The sequence below is a fragment of the Ammospiza nelsoni genome, chromosome 9, assembly GCF_027579445.1.
Source record: "Ammospiza nelsoni isolate bAmmNel1 chromosome 9, bAmmNel1.pri, whole genome shotgun sequence".
Taxonomy (NCBI): Eukaryota; Metazoa; Chordata; class Aves; order Passeriformes; family Passerellidae; genus Ammospiza; species Ammospiza nelsoni.
In genome coordinates, this window is record NC_080641.1 from 6,762,006 (window position 1) to 6,783,444 (window position 21,439).

Consider the following 21,439-nt stretch of genomic DNA (forward strand, 5'->3'; position numbering starts at 1 on the left):
CCTGGATCCTCCCAGCCCTCACAATGCACCCTGTACCTCACAGCCTGGATCCTCCCAGACCTTACAATGTACCCCCTGCCCTGTGCCCCCTGTCCCTCACAGCCTGGGCTCCTCCCAGCCCTCACCTCTGACTGAGCTCCTCCAGGTAGCGGCTGCTGAGGGACATGTTGACCTCCAGGGCCTTGATGCGGTTGTTGAGGCGCATGAAGACGGATTCTTTCTGGTTGGATCCATGAACCAGGTTGCCGTTGGTGTAGCCCAGCTCTGTGGAGTTCTGCAGCTCAGCATAGAAATCTGTGGCTGTTCTCTGGGGCCCCCCTGAGACCGGGAGTGCCAGCAGAGCCTCCTCAGCCGCCTGCTCGTCCTCCTTTGTCTCAGCAGGCACGGGAGGCTCAGCAGGAGGCACAGCAGGTTTCTGCACTTCTGGGGTGCTCTCCTTCCCTTCCACAGCATCACTGGCTACCACATCCACTGTGCTTTCAGGCTGCACAAGAGTCTCTGTAGGCTTTGGAATCACAGGGGTAGCAACAGGCTCTCTTGTGCTCATGTCCTTTACCTCAATGGCCACAGTGGGTTTGGGGCTTTCTTCCACAGCTGAGCTCTCAGCCTTTTCCATTTCAGTGCTGAGCTCTGGGACATCCACCTGGGGAGTCACCCTTGGTGCCACCTGGCCTGAGTCTTCTTTAGGAGGCTCCAGCACCATGTCTGTTGTGGGGGATGGCTTCACTTCAGAAGTAACTTCCAGCAGGAGGGACTGGGAGACAGTTTGAGGATGGCTTGGCTCCAGCTCAATGGTCTCTGTGGTCTCATTGCTGATCTCCTCGTGGACTGCACTGAAGTCAACTCCAACAGCAGACCCAGGGGGTTTCTCAGCTTTGCTGTCCACTTGCTCAGGCAGAGGCTGCTGTGCTGCTGTGTGGGCAGACTCAGGCAGAGCTGGCTGTGGCTGCTGCACACCCACAGGGTCAGGAGGCCTGTCCTCCCCTCCAGGCTCACTGTGCTGCCGCTGCATGGCTGCTGCCACCGAGCAGCACCTCAGCAGGTACTCGGAGAGGGTGGAGATGCAGCACACTGCTGCCATGTCACTGCAGTACCTCTCTGTCTCCAGCTCAAACCACGCTGCTGCCTCCTCCTCCTGCTCATCACTGGACAGCAAAGTTACTGTGGACTGGCTTGTATCTTCCTCATACTCCTGCACTAGCTGAACAATTGGGCTTTCTTTAGTCAAATCCACCATTATTTGCTCTTTCTCTAGCTGTGGAATATCTGTAGTAACAAGTCTGCAACAGAGTTAAAAAGACAAGGTGTTAATTCAACAGTTTTACATCTCTGCTCTAGAAGAATGTGAAAATAAGTCTTTTAGAAAACTAGCAAGGCTTAGTCCAGTGACCAAAGGCCAGTTTTGGAACAGAAATTCTGCAAGGTAATATTTTCTCTAGTGATTTTCAGTCCCAATAGGCAAACAAATTATTTCAAATCCTGCCTCTTAAACAGCAAGCCTTCTCAATTAGATATTGTCTCTTCCCTCACCCCTGAAAAAAGTCACCAGTTCAAATCCTCTTTTTTCCACAGCAAGCCTCTTACTCTGCTGACGCAATCCTCAAATGCAAGAATCACAACATGCCCCCTGACCTTCCTGAGTCTTCACAGCAAGTGATAGAAAACTGCAAAGCCACTAAGAACAGCAGCACAAGTCATGTCTTAATATTTAAGAGGCAAGGTCTTGGCCTTAAGCAGCTTTATTATCAGCAGTGTAATTACTGAAAAACAACAGACTCTATACAGAACTTCTCAAGCTCACTCTGAACAATTGCTTACAGGTTTCATTAAGGGAAGTCTACCCAAGTACAAGCTTCTAAACCAGAAGTTTGTCACTACAATTTAACTGAATTGTATGCAAATACAATTTACATTCCTCATCAGTCTCCCTTGCAGGAGACCACAAAGCCTGCACCAATATAAAACCAGCTTCTGTGTCAAAACAAAACACACCCTAATGGAAATAGCTATAATAGACAGCAACAAAAGCACTAAATGTCTCTGGTTAGTGCCATTATCACAGTACAGATTTTACCAAATACTTATTTTGTCCCTTGTTTAAGTCTGCATGCCATACCTGAGCATCCTACCACCAAGCATTGCAGACTGGCCCATGTTTGTCTCTGCTGGGAGCACATTACAAACACCCCAAGAGCAATCACTTACTCTGGTGAGGGAACAGGTGTTGGCTCAGGCAGTCTTGGTGCAGCTGTTGAAGTTGCAGGGGTGGCAGTGACATTTTCAGACACACTTTTGTTCCCAGCTGCAGGAAGGAGGAAAATGTCAGTGTGGAAACTCAAGAACCATCTTTGTTTTCAACAAATTCTGAGGTCTGGGTTTATTATTGGTGGGTTTTTTTATGATTAACTGTGCTACCAAATTAACTGCAGATGTCACCCAAAGTTATCTGAATGAAATGCTACTGACAGTTTTTGAGTATGGTGTTGTGGACAGTCCCAAAATACTTCAGAGAAAGAAGCAGCAAGTTAGGACTCTACAACTCCAGCTGAGTAACACAGAAAGTAAAGATCTCCAATAAAGCTGGAAAAGCACATGTGTCATCTTTGTATGGGTTTTCTTCTCAGCAAATTCAACATCTTCATTCCACTTTTCACAGCCACTAGGTTCTATGACACTAATCAGATGTGTCACAAAAGGTGAAAAAAGTCATTTAAATCATCACAGAACATCCAACTCCTCACAAAAAAAAAAAAAAAAAAAAACTTAATAAAGAAATGCAAAGTTTCCACAATGCTTTTCATCTGAAAAACTACAGTACCTTCAGTTTCAGATGACTCCTCAGTTTTGGCTCCAAGCATATTGGCAGCAATGTTCACCATACTCAGGATAGCATCTAAAAGAGACAACAACTCCTCAACAAGGGCACTCTCAGCAGCACAAGAAATTTGCTATTTTACAATACTTGCTTAAAATGAATCACAGTGTAAGGACATAATATCTGGTCATTCCATTACACTGGAGGCAGCTGTTTCTTTTAAAGGTAAATGTATAAGTTAGAAACCTGTATTTGAAAACCTGCACCATAACACCCACAGATCTGGCTTACACGTATATTTATTTTAAGGAGCTGTTAAGTAGGACAGTTCCTCTCCCCTCTGAATTCACAGAAGTAAATTCCAAGAGGTGCTGCTCTACATCAGCACAGGAATTAAATACAACTCCTCTTTGGCTTGATATTGACAACAAACATAATGGCCAGGATTATTTAGAAGCTGAGGAACAGGTAAAGAGCACTATATTGTAAAATCACATAAGCTGGGTGGATTTTGCCCATTTCTCCCCCACCCACCAACATATGGCAGCGTGTGTCACATGGCCAAGGTCCTCATGTTAGAGAGGCATTTTAGCAGCAATGACAAATCCCTTGGGCTCCAGGAAGTTCTGTTCAAAACTTTGGTTCTGCCTTTCCTCCAGGAAAGGAAGCTGCAGAAGCTGCTGCCAGAAGCTCCATTCCTGATTTATGTTAATTTATCTGGGTTTGTATAATGAGAAAAGTCACAACAGTCAAAAGATGCTGAACTTCAGCTGTGGATGGTTTCTAACAAAAATAAGAAAACGAAGGAGAATACAGAGTTGGTATAGAAGCTTTAAAATGTGAGAAAATGGCAGGAGAGAGAGCAAGACTGCAGAATGCTTCTTGTGAGATTAAATGTCTGAGAACCCTCCACCTCCTCCTCAGAGGTCCCTCTTTTCTCACTCTACATTTAAGATGCACATTTGTCTACATGCATATAAAAAAATCCCACCAAAAAACAATACCCACAAACTCTACTCCTTCCAAAAGAGGAGCACTGACCACCCTGACAGAGAGGAAGCTCTCAGTATCAAAACCCCCCAGCCAGAACTAAATACAGGTCACTGCAACATTTCAGTGCACTAGAGAGACAGCTGAGCACCATCAGCAACAGGTGCTTCAAATCTTTTCATCTTAGCTTCAGCAGACTAAAAAATTAAATGGAAAGTCACTGCCTTTTCCAGACAGTGAATATAAACTTGTAATACTGCCCTTGCAGACAGATCATGTGAATGAATATGCATCACCAAGACAGCAAGTTTAGAAGTCACAAAGAAGAGATAAGCAGTGTCAGGGAAGAATTTACTGCTTTATCTCATCTGTGAGAGGCACACATGTAGAAATAAACTGCCTTTTCCACTATCTATTTGCCTTTTGAAAACTCTTCTAAGCTGTGAATATTCCTAGCCATGACCTTATTCTCAGGAGAAAATAATGTTCTAGGAAAAAACATGAAAGATTTCTGTGGCTCTGATCCACTAGAGGATGACAGCAAAGGCTGACCCCAAACAGCATTAACTGAGTGCAGATCTACACTGGAATAACAAATCCTCATTAGCTGGGACAGAAGGAAGAGTGCAAGAGCTCCTTAGGAAATGGTGTGTGGAGGTGAAACCATCCTGAATAATTCAGCAGTGAAGACTACCATTAAAATTGAATATTCCAGGATTCTCATGAAAACTAACCCTACACATGGAGGTTTTCCAATGGGAAAAGTGAGAGGAGTCAAGAACCTTTAGTTCTCTCAAAAAAATACACAGCCCTTATGAAGAACATGAATTACAGTATTTACATAAAGCCTTCTCAGAAATTGTAGTATTCTCCATCCTTCTCTGCCCCTAAAGTTGTGCAAAGTAAATATTTATATTGCCTCCTGTAGGTTAATTAAACACAGATTTTCAACTTCCAAATAATTACAGTTCTACAGCACTTTAGTACTGGCCATTTACAGCCCTGTGCAACATTTACATGATCTTCAGTATTCAGAATCCCTAAGTACAAAAAAGTTTCCACAAAATAGATATCTTTACAAACTGAAAAATTCATTTTTAGAACACTAAGAACAATCCCCCAACTCCAAATTTAATTATTCCTATGAAACTAAAGAAGAATTACAAATTGCTTCAGCAGAATATAGAAGTTGTAGATGTTGCACAACAAATTGTCATTCCACTTTCAATTAGCACATCTTGTTTTAAGCACAGGAATAACTTTTTCTAATAAATCATACTCACTTGTAGCAGAACCAAGAAGATTTTTTGAAGATTTTTCTTCCCCTGTGTTATAATCCAACAGATAATCTATGTATAAAGAAGAACAATCTGTGACTATTAGAATTTCATCTGTCATGGGCAAAGAATATGAACCTCAAGATTTAACATGACATTTAATGATGTCAACTTGACAGTGTGGAAATAAAACTACAGCAAGCTTAAGGTCAGATATTATGAACTAAAATGGACACTAAGAATAGAACTTTCCATGTGAGCTGCTTTATTTTAGTAATCCTTTTCCTACTGTCAAGCACATGAAGAAATTGTCTATTCTGCCAAGTGAAACAGAGACTATACTATAATTTTAAAGCTACATTTAAACACATTGTTTAAAGCTTCAAAGGATTGTTGGAAAAGCCCAAAAATGCTGAAACACTGTCAACAGGTAAATTTACAGTCAAATCTTTCATCATATGCAGGAAGTGATGAGCCACCAACAGCACAAGAGCTGTCTGAATGGCTGAAAATGCACAAAATATTTGCTTACCATAATCTTCATCAAACAGTTCTTGTCTTTCAGACTGATACTGAGAATCAGCTATTTCTTCATACTCTTCAACCATGCTAGTACCAAATACTCTATGATCAAAGTTTTAAAATAAAAAGCTAATATTAGGAATCATGTGACATAATTGATAAGCAGTATTACCTTTATGTAACAAGTAAATGAGATACAGTAGTTCCAGTCATTTAAGCAAGATCAAGCAGCAGAGATGTTTATTTTCTCTAAGTTGTGTCTACAAGGAATCCGAACAAGATCCTGCTTCTCATTCTAATTCCAAAGTCTTTTTTTCCTTTTAAACTCACACCTAGACTTCTTTGGCTGTCCATGAGCTCTTACACCTCCACTTGTGTTTCTCCTTTGACTTGCTTTAGGAATATCTGTTCAGAACTACCTCCCTTTGCATGCCACATTCTCTTTGACCTCTTTTGCCAAAATTAAATCAATCCAATGTAAAGCAGCCTTGTGGACTAAAAATATGGTTTGACTTCTAACACAAGAGACCTCCCAGGTTCAAAACCTGTTTTTTTAGGAGCAGTACAGAGGCTGATGGTTCTCTGAATTAAAAATTCACAGGTGTTTCTACTCAGCTATTGCAAACATTTCTGACTGCAGGCACTGTGGTGCCAACCAACCCAGAAGCTTCCAAAAAGCACTCACCACACCTGCTCTTTTTAGCTCACCACTTGTTCCCTGTTTTGCTTGGTCAGCCTTGAAACGCTCATGTCCTGCTCTAAAGCTGCTCAAGGCTCCTGTTTCCTCCTCCCCTCCCCCTGCAAATATAAACTATTCCTGACATACTGGAGAAGCAAATAAAGAGATTCAAAACTTCTTTACACAGACATGAAAGACACTACATAGCAGGCAGGTCAGGTAACTTCTTCAATCCATAATACCTACAAGTAACTGCAACTGAAAATTGAAATTGTTGCCCAACTATTCTAAAAGCAGACTAGTCCTCACTGCAAGGAGGTAGAAAGACTAAGCAAAACACAAAATATTACCTTATAAGACTTAAAGGACAAAAATGTTCTGATCCAAAGTGTGATATCAACTCCACCTAAAGAATAAAAGGTACTTAAAATAAAACTCCAAAGATCCACAGAGCCAAAAACTCAGTTAAACATAAACACTCAATCTTGAAATTGCAAGTTTTGTTCACTCCAGTGAGTTGCAGATTGCCCAGAGCAGAAAAGGCCAGATTTATTCTTGCCATGCAATAAAGAGCTGAGCCGTGGCAGAGAACACCCCCAGCCCCATGCATCCATCACTCCACAAGAAGGGTTGCTAACCTTTATGTACTTGATGAACATCTGAAGCGAGAGAGAGGAAAGGAGAAAAAACAAAAAACAAAAAGTAGATGTCAGTACAAAGGCTGAACACATGCCACAGGCAACTACAGAGTCCTGCTGGGTTTAATTCAGTACTAAAAATGCCTAACAGGACAAGCTGGGAAGGATTAAGGTGTAACACAACTCCATCTGCATTGGGTAGCAAGATTTCATGTAGCCCTTGTACCTTGCAGATTGAAGGTAACATGCAGCAAGTGTTTTATTAGGCAATTGAAGTTATTCCATTTTTCAGGGCAGCATGACTGCAGCTAGAATACTGAAGTGTGTTAAATGTACTGAGTTATTTTTTTTTACCCTTAAAGAACACAGACTACAGAAAGGGACTCAAAAGGAAAAACAAACCCATGTAGCATGCACTCTCTATGTACTGCTGCTGCTTCAACTCACTATAAAACACTTCCATTTACAGAAGCACAACTGCAACAAACAGAGCAGCTGATGACAGACCTGGGAGCTTCAGACATCTGTGTATTTCTTGACTACACCCTGGTATTTATTTAACCTGAATTAATTTGCAAGCATTTATTAAACCACTATGTAGACACTATCACTGAAGGACTGGAATAATCTGCAAGTGAGACCAAGACAATCCCACAAAAATCCCATTGTTTTTGATACAAGCTCAGTAAGCCACTTAAACAATTTTAACATTTAAAAATATTTTGGAGTCATTCTGTAGACCAGACATACTTAGAACTTGCTTACTTTTTGCACTATGAAGTAAAAAAACCTCTGGAAATGTTACCATGCTGTACTATTCAAGGCAGAGCACTGGATCCACCAAGGGATTAAGTGCTGCAGCATCTACAGGAATTCTGCCACTTCAGTGACAATGGCAGCTACCTTAAGGCATTAATTAATTCAGCCAGAAAACAGAATTAAAAATAAATGAAATCTCTGTTCTGTGACTCATGCAGAATTTGTAGGTAAAGAAGTTAGACAATTATCATTCACAGCTACTTTTTCATAAAAGCACAAAGCATAATTAAGGAGCACAAACTAGTATTTATTTTTTATTTGGCCATATAATAATTGGAAGATAACACATCACTGAAGAGGACCTAAAAGGTCTGTATTTTACTTGATTTTAAACCTTCACTACAACCCAATATTTTCACAGAAGCTTTTATCCAAGTTCAAGTAGCACATTAATTATTTATGGAGTTTTATTCCCTTTGAGTCTCCTGAGTAAAGATAGCTCAATGCAAACCATTTTGAAGGTGGAGGTATCATGGCAATGCTCCAGTAGCAGTGAGCATAAATAATTTGCCTGAGTCAGAGTTATGGTTGAATAACTGGAAAACTGCACTTGGAGTCTCTTAATGAGAACCAAGATGCAACCCTGCACACTTTCAGATTCACTAAACTGTACAGCCCAACATGGCACAAAAATATCAAGAAATAGGCATATTGTGATCTGTGCTCTAGGGACTGAGTGGGCAGGGTGTGCATATACACAAATAAATCTAAATGGGTATAGATCTATGTGTGTGTATGTAAAGCAGGTACAGCCAAGAAACAAAATAGGTCAGGATTCTTCTGCTCTTACATTCAGGGGATAGTTGGATAAGTCAGAACAGAACTTTGTCTACATTTTTCTTAATTCAGGTATCAGTTAAGTATGTACTTGGACCCAAGGGGCTTCCCAAGATCTTCCCAATTACCAAAGTGAGCAAGGTAATAAGGTCATAACTGTGACAAGGATTTAGCACCCAGACAAGCCCAGCTGGGGCCACTAATTAACCAAGGGCAATTAATGGTAGGGCAGGCTTTGATAACACATTTCTTGGCATGCTGTTATACAGAGGAAACCCAGCAAACCCTTCCTTCCCTGAGGAGCATGGATGTTTCTGCAGTATTGAGTTACCTTCACATATTTTGCATACATCTGTTCATCCAGAGGAAAGCTCTGGACATTCCTCTCATCTCTGGCATGGAAAGTACCTAATTTAATCCATTTGTTTGTTGGATACCTACAAAGGAAACAATGGAGTCAGGTAATGAAATGCAGGAACTTTCTGTTTACAGGTATTTACAGAAGTTTCTCCAGAGCAGAAATACATTTTGTTCTCTCCAGCTGCCAGGCAGCAGCAAAGTTCCCAACCCAGAACCTCAGCAGAACCCTCACACAATGACAGCATTGTCATTTTTCCTTTTAATTTTTGAGGTGGCAAAGGAAAAAACCTTCTAGCAACTGACAAAATACACGAAGAAAAACCATGTGACTTCACATTACATTGCACTTTGCATAATAAACACACAGAGATCATGCTTCATAAAGCCTTGCATCTAATAATTATTTCATTTTTCATTCAGAAGGATGAGTTTAGGTAACATACCTGTCACTAATTGACACCAGAAAGTCTTTAGGAGTGGAAGAGAATAATTCATGATTTGCAATGTCAAACTGCTTTACTTGCACTGGTTCACAGAGCTCAACAACAAACCTTAAAGACAAAAAGTAAATATTTTTTTAAGAAAAGACTTTTCCTTTTGCAGTTACAATCTTCAGCCCTTCCCCTCATCATCACACCCTTCACTGGGTGTAAGGAGGACACTATAAAAACGCTGGTGGTATTTCTCTGAACATCTACTTTAATAATTCCAGGCAGCATCTGCAGCTACAAAAGCTTCATCCATCTATCTATCTATCTATCTATCTATCTATCTATCTATCTATCTATCTATCATCAATCACAGAATTAAAAACTAAGGACAGCAAACAATTTAAATCACACCTGAAGTGCCAATTAATCTATGGTAAATTCTGTTCACCTGTCCTACAATTATTTGACAGTCAGGGAAAGAAACCAAGAGTCTTTATTTGAATTCTCAAGTGCTTTATCCGCCATAAGATAATTATGCAAAACTTACACGTATTAAGATAAATAAAAATATCACCTTAATATTACTTGTCAATACCAGAGCTAGATTTCTTTGGAAGACATCATAAATTATCTTGTGCTAATTCTGCCAGAGTTCCTCACACACCCATTCCAAGGAGCAACACATCAAGGTCAAGTCAGTCCCACAGCAATGGAAAACTGTAATCACTCCTGAAACAATTATGAATCTTAGGAACCTACCAGATTTTAGTACTGCAAGGATTGAGCATATAAAGGTCCATGTTTTCCATCAAAATAGCTGAAGTGCTCTGTAGAAAGAAAAGAATTTGTATTTTAAATTGCATGGTAGATAGCAACAGCATCAAGGATTTTCCCCCTCTTTCCAGCAATGAATTGGAAATTAGGTTTGTAGACAAGTATCAACAACACTCTGAGCAAGACAATTATCCAGGACACAGTATGCCATACTTTGGGGCAATCATGGATTATTTACTGTGGTGAGCTCTTTAATATAACTCTGTTCAGTTTCTGTAGGAAGTAGACTCTGCTCCCATTTTCTGAATTCACTTAAAAAGATATCAAGTTCTATAACAATCCCTCTTAAAAAAAGCACTGATCACTGTTTACATCCTAATTTTATTAATCAAAATCCCAATAAATCCAGACACAGAACAACAACTTCACAAACCAGTGCTCAGTTTTAAGTGTACTTTGTTGCATAACACTACACTAAAAACTGAACACTAATAGTTAATAAATGCTTACCTTTGCCTCTGGATTTGCTGCCAGAATTTTGGCACCACACTCTACAGAGGCATAGTTATTCCTGTTTTTCTGGACCTTTTTAGTGGAATGCTGCCCACCAACAGCAGAAGGGTGCATTGACTGACCTAGGAACAAGAAAATATTGCTACTATAACAAACCACACAAACAAGCAGTATTTGCACTGTCAGGGAACTTCTGCTCACTGCTTTTCTATAATGAAGGCTATTAATTAGGTAGTTCTAGCAGAAAAATGAAGTTCCAGGCTGCATTCCAAATGGAGACAGTCCTGCTATTCAGGAGATGACAGTGTTCTCTATTTAGACCAACCTAATGAATCCTGAACTTACTCTTTTCTTTCTCCACCTCCATGACTTTCTTCTTCCATTCATCAAATGTTGGAATGTCTCCAGGGTCCTTTGGAGTTATTACTGATGTAGGGTCAATTTCTCCTGTCTTCTTAAAGTCTTTCTGCAAAAGAAAGAAGCACTGATTGTGAATATTTTTCAGGACCAACAATGAAAACAAAGATGAACTTGAAAAAACAAAGCATGCTCTGATCAAGTCAAGGGCAGACACATCATTTGCACCCATGTTAACAACTTAGAGCCAATGTAAGCAAGATTAGCAGCCAGAAAAAACAAGTGATGATTTTCTCTCAGAATTACAGATTATTTCACTGAAATACTGACAATTTTTGTGGCTAAGCTAATAAATTTTAAATAAAATGTAACCCTTCTTCTCCAACACCTGCATTTTCTTCCCAATTTTTGCTTTTTCTCTTCCTAATGAAGAAAGCTTTCCCTGTAGCAAAAATCTTTAAACATCAGTGCTTGTCATGACAGAATTCCAGAGGTTCTCTGGGATTTCTGAACATCTCAGAAACAGCAGAATGATTAAACATTAAAGGAACCATTTTAATTATCTCAGAAATAATGTTTTGGACTTGCCTGACAAAGCAAAAACCCTGACAATTAAACTGTACATTACTCCATTTCAAGTTTTCATTTCTCCTTTGTACAAACATATTCAGCACACCACCACATGAGTGAACATTTTTTGGTAGACATTTCAAGTGTAGAGGTTATTTTGTGGAAAATATTTTAGAGGGAGTTGCCAAGTGACAGTTTAAACATGATCCTAAAGCAGCAAAAAATGGTATTGCCATGGCCTTAGTCATTCTGATTTTAAAAAGAGTCTTATTAAAAAAACACAAGCTTTAGGAAGTACTTCACAACCAGAGCATGAAAAAAGTCACAGTTAAGCACAGAAGGCCCGGCCAGCTACATATCCCACTGTAACAAGGGCCAAGTGATACTTCTGGGACAGAATAAAAGCACACCACATTTTTTACCACTGGTAATAAAACCAGAGGGTGATAAAAACAAAAAATTACTCCTGTGTGTACTGAGGAGAGAGAGATACCAACTTACCTCCCTTTTTAGGTTCTCTGAAGCATTAAGAGCAGATTTCTGCTCATCTGCCCCCTTTTCAGCTGCTGAAACTTTGGACTCAAACTCAGATTTTGTCTTCTTTCCCTTGCCATGTGAAGATGATATGTTCTCTATGTGCTGGCCTGCAAGGCTGGAAGTTTAAAGGGCATCAGGATGTGTAACATGGTCACCAGAGGCAGTACCACACTCACACAATACACAGATAAGCAAGCACATGCAAATGTTTGTTGCAAAGCCAGCACAGAAGAGAACAACTCCCTTTGAAGTGTTCAGAGGCACACGCAACCTGCTTGGATACTCACCTCTCTGGTTGACTGACAAAAGAGGAAGGCTCACTCTGAGGGTCAGCCTCAAGTGTCCCACCAATATCACAGTCAGGTTCTGACTGCTCAGCTTCACTAGAGCTGACTACAGGGGTATCAGCACGGGAATTCTCTATTGCACTGAAGGGAAACAAACAACAGCCTTTTTTAGCCTTCTGATCATACAAGGAACCCTGACAATCAGCCACAAAGATAACTGAAAGGTTTCATAAAGCAACAGTCTCACAGAAATAATTAAGAAAAGAAGAATGAAGCATGCTGTACTTGTGGAAGTGCATTCTCAGCTGTACCCATGAAAGAACAGAATTTCCTTTTCCAGAAAGGAACTCAAAACAGGCTTCTCATCTCCCAGAACTCACATCCAACATCCAACCAAACACTGCAATGCATAATTCTCCCAGCATCACTAACAACATCTTCACAGTTACCTGGCTGCCAGCACTTTTCCTTTTCAACAAAGGAAACAAACAAGAGACTGAGTTCCCTCACTAAAAGCTCCTCATGTTCCCAAGTCAAGAGGCAGCAGTGAGAACAGAACCTGGCTAAAACTAGAGGAGAACTAGGGGGAGAAAAGCAGAGCCAGCCTTTCTACTAATGTATTTCTTTTTTTTGCTGGTGTAACAAAAATCAGGTAGCCCAGCAGACCATGATCCCAGCTGTACCAACAGCCCAAACCAGCTCATCTGTCACTGCTTCACCTCCTGGCTCCCAGAAAGGCTGAGCACACCTCAGACAAATGCTGAGACACAAACCCAACAGCAAACCTCTCCTCTGCCCTTCAGGAATGATGCAGTGGGTGGGGATGGGCAAAGAGTGACTTTCAGGTGACAACTTCTGACTGTCCTCTCCCCTCCAGCACAGGGATGACTCCCATGCTGATCAGATGCAGCCAGGTCTAAGGAAAGGCTTTACTCTGCCTTCTAAATTTCCACATAAGCTTTCTTTAATGGAAGCAGCAAACTAGGTTAATCCAGTATCATGACAGAGCTGCCAAAACACAAACAGCACGTCAGCAACTTAAAAGGGAATCTTTTTGGTTCCCTGACTGCTACAATTATCAACAGAAGCAGCTGCAACCAACCCAGGGAGACAATTTTAGTTCCTTTCATATGATAAATTTCCTGTGGTATAAAACAAAAAACTCCTAGGTATTCCAAGACTTTTTGCTATGTAGAAAAATCTAACAAACATCATGAATACAAGAATTTATTAGCTATAAAGAAAAAGTATTTACCCTGTAAGCCCCAAAATGCCTCCATCTGAGATGCACAGTGTTTGGTTCTGCATGCAACTCTTTACTGACTAAATAATGCTGACCACTACACAAAACTGAAAAGCTGCACATATTCTCCATTTCAGTGGGTAGGTGACACTATGAATAATTATCAACTGAATAAAATATGGGACAAGAATGAACTTAAAAATTCCTTGCTCTCAGGGTGTACCTGACTGCCCTCAAGTAACTAATTTTGGCAGAAAGTGAGTCTAAAAGCTGTAGTGCTCCCTCTCCTTTGAGTATCTTCTTTTTCGTTCATTTTTAAAATGAATTATCAAGCTCATTTTGCACAGTATGTTCCTTACTTCCAGACAAAAAGAGCTCAGATTATTTTTCAGTAATTTTTCCTCAGATTAGACTTAGGAAGAAAAGTTACACTCAGTGCAGTTCTAAAAAAAGATTCACTACAAAGTAAAACTTGTTTGGGATAAAGTACCTTTCAAAATATTTTGACTAAGAGGTTCTGCTGAAATATTAGACCAGTAACACCTGAGAGAGATGGACTTGGTTACACTGTCAGGAATCACATTTAAACCAGCAAAAAGGTAAAAACTGTCTGAAGATAACAAATACAACTGTGTCTTTTTAAAGACTTTAAGTGTAGAGCTGCACCACAGCTGGTTTGGATATTCATCTGTTCAGCAAGAGACCACCTGTGAGTACTGAGAGCTGAAGTGCAGTCTGAAATAACAGATAAACATTATTTTTTAGCTTCTCTGCTACACCAGGTCTGCCCTTTCTTCCTGTAAATGGCACTGGTGTCACAACTCCACTGCCCAGCATGAACTCATCCATCAGGTGCTCCAAAGCAAGTTTCTATTTTCATTTGTTTCAAAACTCAAGTCTTTGGAGTGCAGCACTCCAGTATTCCCCAGCTGTGACAGGCAGACAATTTCCAACAATTACCAGACACCAAGCTGAATGTTTCAAAGAAAATAACATCCTGTCTCCTTCTAGGACCTGACAACAGCAGAGCTTACAACACATTACACAAATCAGTGGAGTAGTCAAAAAAAAGCTATAAAAAGAACAGGCTGAAGCTACATTCCAGTTTTGCCTTATAAAAACTGCACATTTTGGAAGGCTTCCAATTAAAGACACTGATGAAATACCAAAATGTGTTTAGGTGTTAGCTCTGACAAACTAGGCAAGATCAGCCAGCAAACAAAATTTCCATACCTTTTCTATGCTAAAGAAACAAAATTTGGTAAAGCAGAAAAACTGAAATCTTAAAAAGCCTAAACCACCAAAGACAAGTCTACTTCATTTTCACTGTGTTCAATTTTTATCCAGCAAAATACTTCATCTTCATCAGCAGTCAGAACAAGATTACTTCCCTTAGCACACACCCAAAAGCCCAACAGGACTTTGTGAAAATCCTTGGATGATCACACATGAATTTCCATACTACAATTCACATCTGACAGCACAACATCCCACAAGAAAAGGGAAACAAAACAAAGAACATGAACTCCAGAAAGGTGCCTGCAGCACAGGCAGCTCTGCAATACACCACTGAGCACTGGAACTAAACTGCATTTATAGGAGAACTTGCTATTTTGTCAAGTCTCTTTATTATCAGAACTTGAGACTCTCTGTTTTTAAGTCCCAAGATAAAATTCTGCAGAGTTCCTCCCTAACTGAAGGCAGAGGCCATTGCTGAAGCAGCCTCAGTGCTTGTTGACACAGATGTGAAAGCACATTTGTGAAGGGCAGAAATCCTAATGGTAAAGCCCTGAGGGCTTTTATAGCACAGATTATCTAAGCATGTTGGCTTTTTTTCAGAGCAGAGGCTTAGAAACTGCTCATGGCAATAGTATTCACCTCATGCAAGTGCACAGCTCTTCATCCACACACTGAGGAACTGCTGGCACACTCCATCAGCACTGACATGTCCCTGACATATTTTATGAAAAATCCCATTGCCAGGATCTTTTCTCCTGAGAAGCTGGGAAGCTTCAGCTTCTCCAGGTTTTGCTGCTTTGGAATGTCATTTGGAGAATTGTTTACCCAACATGTGAATTGTTTTTAATTAATGGTCAATCATAGCCAGCTGTGTCAGACTGAGTCTGTCACAAGATTTTATTATCATTCTTTTCTAGCTTTCTGATGTATCCCTCCTTTCTCTTTCTTTAGTTTTAGTATATCTTTTTTTTTTAATATAATATAATAAAATAATAAATCAGCCTTCTGAAACATGGAGTCAAGATTCTCATCTCTTCCCTCATCCTGGGGACCCACAAACACCACCACACTGACCCCATAAACCAGCAAACAATTGTGGGGAGCAATCCCACCTTATCCCTACTGCACATCCTAACAAGGGCAGAGTAAGTGAGATTCTCTCAAAGACCAAAAGAACAAAATTTAAGAGAGATTCTCTCAAAGAACAAAGCTTACTCAGGCTGTGAGACTGGAGGTATCTCTGAGGTAGGTGAACTGGAAGTGTTTTCAGTGCTTGGGACTATGCTGGAGGAAGCTTCATGTACATCTACTGAAGGTGGACTCACAACTTCAGGCTGGCTTGTTTCACTTATTTCTGTTGTCTGTAAAAACATTCCAGGTGAATTTACATTTTTCAACACCTGAGTAAGAAAAGCATTCACACAGTAACATCTAACATGGAGTTCTAACAGTGTGGATTTCTGTCAGAAATTAATTTTCTTTCTTCCTAGACCTAGGGGGCATTCTGTGCTACTCTGGGATAGCTGCAATAATCATGTAAAAATATCAACTGAAGCAGGCCTGAGCAACAGCTTCCTCAATGATGCATTTCTACAGAGCCTGCCATGAGAAAAGCAGTTTGAATAGTGCAGCAAACAAAAAGAACAGTTCTATTTGCATGCTCCACTACAATAAAATTTACTGGTTTGATCCTAAATTTTAGAGAAGGCTTTTAATTTCATCACTCCAATGGAGTTCCAAAATTATTTAAAGCTTCTTCCAGGCTCTAAGTGAAGAAAGAGATAAATCACTTTTCACTTTTGAGTGTTTAGTAGTCTTGACTCTTACTTATTCTACGTCTTCAGTTGTCATAAGCACACTCAAAATAAGGTTTTGTAACTCTGAAAGAGCATGCAACCACTGAAACAGCTCAGATTAACTCCAGCAGCAAAAGGAAATATTATTGTACAAAAATCTCTTGTCAATACCTACATTACTCTGTCATCTCACTAAACATGAAGGGGTCAGGAAGTTTTAACACATTTAAACACCCAAACAATGAAATAAATATTCTGAAGTATGTCCTGTGTATGATATCTTGTAAACTACATACACAGGACATAGTTCAGAATATTTGTAAACTAATAGTTTAGATATCTTGTTCATAGTTCAGATATTTTGTAAACTAAACAAAATTATGTAATCAAATAAACAATCTTTACCAGTTGGTTTGTAACATTTAACATCAAGCACTGACTTTACAGTATCAATGGCACAGAGCTGAAATACAACCCTTTTCCCATTTTAACAAAGGAAATGAAAATGACAGAAGCCACGAAGGATCAAAGCTAAAATGGACTGCTATAATCACCAAGCCTGATCTACATAAAAGACTTCAGAGAAAAGACTTTATGTTTTATTTATAGACATCCATACCTACAACATCCAATTTTAATTTATCTTGGAAAGTTTTTAGTCAGTACCTCCAAACACTAAATTACTCATTATTTATGCACATGGGAAATGCAAGGTCTGTTAGCTCACACATTTTCTCTTTTACTGGAAACATGAGTCTGACAGCAATCCACTGTACAGGTGAAATGTGAGAGATGGTTCCTATGAACTTTAGATAACCAAAATGAAAGACTGAAATCCAAGAAGCATTTGAAGACTGTATGAAGACAGTGAATGAAACAAAAGCCTTGCCTGGTCAGATTTTGTCAAGTCATTGAGCAGCTCTTCCATGGAGTAACTGCGAGTGCTGGAGTCCTCAGGCTCCAGGCTGGGAGCAGCCTCTTCCCCCTGGGAGAGTGAAGGTGAAACATCAGTGATTCTGCAGGCACAGCAGCTTCCTCTGGGACACTCAACAGCTGCACTTCTTTCAGCAGCAAAACATCCAAAACTAGGCTGCATTAATCTTCAGAACCACTGCCCACCCGTGTTTCAGATCTCACCTGCACAAAGACTACAGCAAGTTAAAATGATTCAATTAAATCTTCCCTGAAAAGACCATTTTAGCACTGTCTTAATTCAGTTTGTCTGCTAAGGAGAGTTCCTCATTCTTCTATGACTTCCTGTCACAGACACATTTTATAAAAACTCCTTTCCTCAGGATTTTTCCTCCTGAGAAGCTGACAGGCCTCAGGAACAAAACGTAAACAATGGTTATCTGCTGCTGTGGAATGCAACAGATGCATCTGTGATTGGTCTCATGTGGTTGTTTGTAATTAATGGCCAATCACAGTCAGCTGGCTTTTGTTATCATTCCTATTCTATTCTTAGCTAGCCTTCTGATAAAATCCTTTCTTCTACTCTTTTAGTATAGTTTCAATATAATATATATCATAAAATAATAAATCAGCCTTCTGAAGCATGGAGGCAGATCCTCATTTCTCCCCTCGTCCTTGGACTCCTGCAAACACCATCACAATTTCCCATGTTGACAAACCCTCCCCTATCTCCCTGCTGCCCAAAAGAGAAGAAAAAGAAAACTCTAAGCTGACTTGCATCAGACAGCCACCAGAAAATAACACGTGGCACATTTCAGTTGTAGCAGCCTTATCAGCAGAGCTACAGTAATTACACAAATCTGCCAGAAACTTGTAAAGCAACCTTTTCTCCTACAGCTAAAAATTCACCATCAAGAGCAGTGAATTCACAAAATAAAAAGTATCAGCACTTGAGGGGAAAGAAGTTTTAAACCCACCAGACTAAAACTAGCAACAATTTATACTTGCCTTCAAACTTTAAGTTATGACTACAAAATATGCAAGCTGGTTTTGAGCAATACTTTAAAATACAGCAAGAAATGTGGTAGAATTTACACCCATTTTGTTTTCTAGGGCTATCTAAGACCCTGTGGCCAAATACTGCAGGTGCCAGTGTTCAGACCCAAAATGGGCTGCTGCGCTGTACAACACTACATGATACTCATTTGAGAGAATTAAGCATCCACTGAAGTGCAGGAGCTACAAATCTGAGCTGACAAACCTCAGAGACAACTGAGCAGTATTTTCCCCTAAATAACTATTAACTCCCATCCCAGTCCCTAAGATGAAACAGCATCAATGGCTGAAGAGACAGCTGATCTAAGGCAAGCTGATCAAGGCTGCAGAGCTGCTCCTCTGGAGCAGGACAGCTCCAGCAGCCTAACTAGGAGAAACAGACACTTGTTTAACATTTCTCATCCACCCAAGACATCTTTAATGAGTCTAACAGTCTAACATTAGTTTTCACATCCTTGGGTTCAAGTTCAGAAATCTGCTTACCTATGCATCCACATTAACAGAATGAAAGGAAGAATGTTGCAGAGTAGGAAATCATTTACCAGTGGTTTCCCAGTCTCAAAGCTTACTTAATCTTTCCAGTATTATTGCATCAGACATTAAATTCAAGCAGAACTACTTTTTAGGCAACCTGAGGAACAGGAATGCTATTTGTCTGCACAGGCTGGCAAAAAAAAATAGAGCTCCCCTAGTTGGTGCAATGCTTAAGAAACCTACAATATTTAAAGGGATTTTTTTATGGTCAGGGAGCTCTCCACTTGAGCCAGCTAGACTGCTCCACACACATTTTCTGAGTTTACTGTGGCAAAGAAAAGCTTTTTTGGAATGAGGACTGTGATTAACACTACTACAGATTGCTGGAGGAAATAGGAAACCCAACATATCAATACTACCCATGTTTAGAATAGGACTGATTCTGTAAATAAATAAATAAATGAATTAAATTATCATGATTTTCTGACTCAACAGCTTGGGAATTCACTATGCAATGCAAGATGCAGAAACTTGCCATGAGTTAATCAGGGTGGGACAATTACACTCAATTAACCTGAAGTGCTGAGTAAAGTAAAAATGAAAGAGACCACAACTTATTTATTATACCTTTCAGAAACACATTTTAGCCTTCTTAAGTTTTAATGCAAAGTTATAACTACTGACTTGAACCAATTAATCTTAAATCTTCTCTTTAGGATAACTATCATCTGTACACTGGTTTTAATACAACACAGATGGAAATGGGCTGGACTTACCCAGTCCATCCATGCCTATTGTGGTTCTATAGAGCCCCACACTTTCCCAGTGCCCACTTCTAATATCTGGCCACCAAATTAGAAAAAAAAATTAGTTTTTTTCAGTAGGTTTACTATTCATTCCTTCTCTTGCCCCGAACTATCCACCTGAATTGTTGCATGACTGCAAGAAATGAAGTAAAGGAGAATAAAAACATGGGAAGATATCATTGCTCAAACAACTGAGTACATTAAACATTCTGGCCTTGAAGATCCTATGAAGAATGTTATTTTACAATGTAATATTTATTCAGAGTGAGTAATTAGCATGATGTACCCAGCATACCTTTTCCTGGACAGTTTCATCCTCGCTGGCCAGGGCACAAGCATCACCTGAAGCATACTGCACTGCTGATGAGAGAGTGTCTTTACAAAAGACATTCCAAACAGGAAGCCTAAAAAAATGTGGAAAAGCTTTATTTAAAATGAAATTTTAAAATTCCCTCAGCATTGTCTTCCTCAATCTTCTTCAGCTGTTCCCATGAGGCATCTACAAAACAGATGTACAGTTCATGGATACTCATTCATAAAATGCATTTGAGGATTCACTAGAGGTAGTTAGCAACAGAAAACACCACAAATTTACTACTTCCAAAAGAAAAAAGTATCACAAACCAGATCCTGGAGTGTCACCACATCACAAAATGAAAGGTGGCACAAATTAGCTAAGTTACAGCAAGTTAGGAACAACTTGAATCAACATCCTTTGTCACAAAGCTATGAGGTATTTTTAGCAGTCATTATTACTAAGCAAAAACTTCAGTCACAGACTAAAAACCAAAATCTCCTTAATCAGAGTCTGCCTGAGAAGGTTTCATACAGTCAGCATCACCAAGCACATTGAAGAAAATAAGTACACTAAAAAAAAGTCCCAGGCAAAATCTCTCATGAGGTTTGTTTGGTACTTTTTCCCAACGGCTTTAGTTGTCAGCAGAAATGGATTTATTTCTGCAGAAAAGCAGCCATCCCCCCTACAAACACTTGTACTAGAAGGCATCTTTTCTTTCTCATCACACATGGTCCCTTCACACCCTAGGGAGCACCTGCACAGTGAACCAGCAGGCCTGGAGGCCCAAAGGTTTCCATGCTGATTCCAACCAAGGGCAGCAGAACATGGAGCAAACTGAGCTTTCATGGAGTCTTCAACAATGCTGGAACACCAGCCAGCCACCACTTGAAACACAAACATTTCCATCCAGGAAATGCTGTTTACATAACAATCAGGTGATTGGAATGACCTCCTGTGAACAAACACAAACATCACCCTGCACCCTGAAAACAAGAGCCACCTTCTCCTCACAGAAGAGACAGGGCTATGGCACAGAAAAATCTGAATGCAGCAACTCTGTGACAATGGTTTTGAGACATGAAACAGCCTTAACATTAATCACAACAGTAAGATTATTAGTAGGTCATTATTCACTTACACAACTGGGATCACTACTGCTTGGAATTTCAATTACCAGCTTTCTTCAAACTTGAATTTCAACTTTATTGGGAGGTCTGTGCAGTGTAGTCTCCTCCACTAAGAAGGAACCCATGAAACAACAGACTACAG

The 21,439-nt window shown here is 39.9% G+C and overlaps 1 protein-coding gene across 2 annotated transcripts in view; it reads right to left on the bottom strand.

The window, feature by feature from the left end:
• The window catches only part of SUCO (SUN domain containing ossification factor), a 39,161-nt gene that overhangs the window by 7,777 nt on the left and 9,945 nt on the right, over positions 1-21,439 (bottom strand). The window contains exons 2-18 of one of the 2 annotated variants that reach the window (XM_059478064.1): positions 20,168-20,276; positions 17,514-17,609; positions 16,044-16,189; positions 12,347-12,487; positions 12,024-12,174; positions 10,941-11,061; positions 10,593-10,717; positions 10,068-10,135; positions 9,321-9,428; positions 8,849-8,954; positions 6,922-6,942; positions 6,634-6,689; positions 5,615-5,706; positions 5,089-5,154; positions 2,819-2,893; positions 2,206-2,302; positions 126-1,280 (exon numbers count right to left, since the gene is read on the bottom strand). In XM_059478064.1, the coding sequence (XP_059334047.1) occupies positions 126-1,280; positions 2,206-2,302; positions 2,819-2,893; positions 5,089-5,154; positions 5,615-5,706; positions 6,634-6,689; positions 6,922-6,942; positions 8,849-8,954; positions 9,321-9,428; positions 10,068-10,135; positions 10,593-10,717; positions 10,941-11,061; positions 12,024-12,174; positions 12,347-12,487; positions 16,044-16,189; positions 17,514-17,609; positions 20,168-20,276 (2,733 nt within the window). Of the gene's footprint in view, positions 1-125; positions 1,281-2,205; positions 2,303-2,818; positions 2,894-3,349; positions 3,686-5,088; positions 5,155-5,614; positions 5,707-6,633; positions 6,690-6,921; positions 6,943-8,848; positions 8,955-9,320; positions 9,429-10,067; positions 10,136-10,592; positions 10,718-10,940; positions 11,062-12,023; positions 12,175-12,346; positions 12,488-16,043; positions 16,190-17,513; positions 17,610-20,167; positions 20,277-21,439 lie in introns of those variants that run through there. The other variant, XM_059478065.1, reaches the window with a different exon arrangement.